This window comes from Pleuronectes platessa, chromosome 13, assembly GCF_947347685.1.
Source record: "Pleuronectes platessa chromosome 13, fPlePla1.1, whole genome shotgun sequence".
Lineage (NCBI taxonomy): Eukaryota > Metazoa > Chordata > Actinopteri > Pleuronectiformes > Pleuronectidae > Pleuronectes > Pleuronectes platessa.
Window position 1 is genome coordinate 3,227,515 of NC_070638.1, and position 3,959 is coordinate 3,231,473.

Genomic DNA, 3,959 nt, shown 5'->3' on the forward strand with positions numbered 1-3,959 from the left:
AACGGGACTTTCTCTGAAGGTGCAGAAGATGATGATAGGCTGTCTGGTGGGTTCCCTTATGATTCTTCACCCACCTATTTACTGTAATATCACAACCTCGTATTATGGTATGTATTTATAGTGCGAGAGTAGGAGTGCACTGCTCAGCCCACATTTATAGGCAAGCAAAAAATAATACATGGTTTAATTTCCCTGTTATTAAATCGCATGTTCAAGATTTTGAAGAGTAAATATGGAAATGCTGTTATGCTGGCGGCTGCGTGTGAGCAGCCTCACACACGATGGCCCTGCCCGTGTTGTTCATCCCTCATGTCAAGTGGGTCAGAGACCGCGCCAGTTCTGGGAAGGCGGGCGACCATGACAGTTAGGCCCATGTGGAGTGACCCTAATTAGTCAATTAGGCAGTGAGGGGCGACCTGGTGGAGTCCGAGGTCTCCCCCCCGCCACTCAGCGTGCAAACGCCGATACAACCGCCACGGTCCAGCCGCTATTGTTTCACTGTCTTGTTTTTCACCGCTGCCATTGTTGAGAGCGAAAAAAGCGGCCCCCTCCGTCCTCTTCCTCGTCTTCTTCATCTTCCCTTCCCTCGCCTTGCTCGTCCATTGATCTCCATTGTCCTGATTGGGAGTGACAAACCGTGGGGGCCATCCGAAAAGGTTGCGTTCATTAGTGTGCGTACCTCTTTACAAGGCATACACACATTCCTTCAGACATGATGGGAGAAGAGGAGGGGAGGGGGGGGGGGTGCACATGGCCCCACACAGACACACACATACACACACACAATTTGGTACACACTGAAGGACAAACACATCTTCTCTAGTGGTCCCTGGAGAAAAGAAACATGCCTCGAAACAAGGTAGAAATGTTCCAGTACAATGACAATCACTACTTCCACTTTTGGGACACACACTTACACACACACAGTAACACACACACACACTCACTCCATTGTCCTTTCATGTCATGTTGCTGAGACACGGGGAGACAATAAAGAAAAAGGAAGGTCTACCGGAGACAAACAGGAAAACAAACATCCAGTGGAACATCCAGCTTCTTGTAACTCGGCAGCGATTACACATCAAGTGCGGATTTGTGATTCGGAGTGGAAGCCGCCTGACAGGAGAGTTGACATGATACCAAAGAAACTGACTTCAGTAGCACTCACCCCGCCAGTATCACAGTTTGTCGTGTGAGGGATTTCAGGACAGGTTCCTAATAATTTTTCCCAAATGCGCCGGGAAGAAAACGTCAAGCCGCTGAATGCTCGGCTGACTCCCGAAGTGCTTTCACAGGCTTCCTGACACAATCTGCACCCACAGAGGTTTCTGGAAGGAGGGTGATTGAACATTATTATAAAAAGCAGCTCTCGTGAACAGAGGCTTTCCACTTGAAACGAAAAGCCCGTCGACAGGTAGAGGTGTTTCTGAATGTCCGTGGGTCAGACAGCCTCTTCCTCGTTGCATCACGCCGCCTCCCTCGTCTTCAAAAAGCACCGCGTCTTTTCTCGGGGCCTTTGTAGTCGCGGGGAATCGCACACAAGTGGGGATAACGGCGCTCGCACTTTCCGGACAGTCTCTCCTCAAGGGCGTCCGCGGTGTTGCACTTGTTTGTCGTCACGAAAAAACCTGATGCAAGACGTTTGTGAGAAAAGTGGAGAGAAGAAGAAGAGAGAGTTCAGAGGCTGCTCACTCGCTTACTGCTGTGAACCTTGTTGAATAGTTTATTTGAGAACGGCACCCTCAGATTTGACTTTGTAAAGGTGTGTGTGTGTGTGTGAGTGTTTGTGTGTGTGTGTTTGTGTGCCTATCACAATGGGTCCGAAACTCTGTCTGAACAAGGTTTTCCGTCCTTAATGAACTTTTATCTTATCGTTGTCAAGTTGCATCCGTGTGTGTGTTTGTGTTGTGTTGTGTGTGTGTGTGTGTGTGTGTTGATCAATCAAGAGACAAGAAATGTGTTTGTATATCAGTGCAGCAATCCAGGGAGACACTTAAGGTCGTGTTATAACAGTGCGGTGATGAGGTCATTAGTCCAACATGTCCAAATCAGATTGAGAGGCCGACCCTGAACCACGATGTCCTCGTTAAAAATCCAGAAAGGAAATTTTTTTTGCTTGTCATTCCCCGGCTCTTTATCTCTCTCTCTCCTCATTATCCATCAAATCAAATCAAATTCTATTTGTGCGGCCGATATTCACAGATTCCAATTTGCCTCATAGGGTTTAATAACCGGATGACACCTTGGAGAGTCTCTGCCCTTAACCCTCGACTCCCGTGAGGAGGAAAACTTTTAACAGGGGAATATGTGCAGAGACGTCAGGGAGGGTTACGAGTGGGAGGACGGATGCAGGTTCAGTGAAGGTCTCATGTAAAACAGCAAATCCACAAAATAACAAAATGATCTGCTGATAATGCACCAAACTATAAAGAGCCCAAACAACACACATTTATTTGTATTGCTTTAATTTCCAGGCGTTTTGATGTTATCAGTTTAATTCTTTCTGATTCTGACTGGTCTTGGTTTTCACCCCCTCGATGTGAAGCCTCTCTCATGGAGTCCTGGACGTGCGCGGCCTTTCCCCCGCTGCTCCAGAATGTGGATCCACCCGTTATCTCAAAGTGTGTTTGTGTTTCTGACGGCGCTGCCAGAAACTCCCAAGAAGAAAAAATATTTCTTCTATTTATCTATTTCCTACCAGCTCATCGTGGACAGTGGACAGTTCATGTGTTGTGCTTCACGAGCTGTTGATTTTGGCCAACGTCATCCATTAGCGGCCTAACCCCCCCCCCCCCTGTTTGATGGAAGGCCCTGTTCTCTGACATTTCAGTCGTGTTCCACATAGAACACATGAAACCTGCTGTCTGTTCCTGTTCGGGCGGATGGACCTTGAAAGCACTGGAGGGAGAGAGAGAGAGAGAGAGAGAGAGAGAGAGAGAGAGGCAGAGGGATGTAGGTGCAGGTGTGTGTGTGTGTTTGTGTGTGTGTGTGTGTGTCTGTGTGTGCGGTTGTGCGTTCGCTGACAAGGGCAACCGCATTTCTTAGGTCAAGCTTCGGGTCACCTCGGTTGCCCTGGTAACCCCTGTTCAGGCTCGGTTGCCTGGCAACAATCCTCTTTTGTTTCAAATGATTTAATTTGAATCATATCTTCACTCGTCACCCCCCCCCCCCGAACGCTCTCTCCCTCTCTCTCTCTCTCTCTCTCTCTGTCTCTCCCCCCCCTCTCTCTCTCTCTCTCTGTCTATCTCTCTCTCTCTCCCCCCCTCTCTCTCTCTCTCTCTCTCTCTCTCTCCCTCTCCCCCTCTATACTTCCCTCGCTCGCTCTCTTTAACCGAAGCTTTAGGACTATTCCCCCTTTTTCTAATCTTGGCCTTTCCCAGGGCATCAAGAGCCCTATTCTTCCTGCGCCTGGTGGATAAGTCCTCGCTGTTATCGGGAGGTTTCATGAGTGGATAAGTGTGTAAGATAGTGTGTGTGTGTGTGTGTGTGTGTGTGTGTGTGTGTGTAGTAGTGTTTGTGCAGCCGGAAGGGGCTCGCCTCTGTGTGTCGCTGCATATATGTTTATGTGGTTTTTCTTCTGGCCTTTCTTTAGAGTTGAGAAGTTCGTAGTAAAAACACATGATATTTTATAGAATGTATATAAAGATGAAGGACGCAGTTCCACTTCCAAAATGAAGCAAACATATCCAGCATCCATCTTGAAATCTGCATCGAAGCAATCAGGGAATGGAGCCGTTGTCCCATCCCCTAACATGGAGAAGGTGGTGGTGATATGTCCATATACTGCAGCCCCCCCCTTCCTCAGTGTGTAGTTGTTGATCTCAGGGGCTTTGATCTGCTGATTTAACAGCGTCCACTTCTGTGGAAACACTTTCCACAGGATCCTCGAACCCGGCTGCACACAATTCCTCCTATTCAGCCACAAGAGCATTAGAGCTGTCGAGCACTGATGTCGGTTT

The 3,959-nt window shown here is 48.2% G+C and overlaps 1 protein-coding gene across 1 annotated transcript in view; it reads left to right on the plus strand.

The window, feature by feature from the left end:
* The first annotated feature begins 281 nt into the window (after positions 1-281).
* The window catches only part of cadm3 (cell adhesion molecule 3), a 45,950-nt gene continuing 42,272 nt past the window's right edge, over positions 282-3,959 (plus strand). Inside the window, exon 1 of the mRNA XM_053437905.1 lies at positions 282-363. Within this exon, the coding sequence (XP_053293880.1) occupies positions 282-363 (82 nt within the window). The remainder of the gene's footprint in view (positions 364-3,959) is intronic.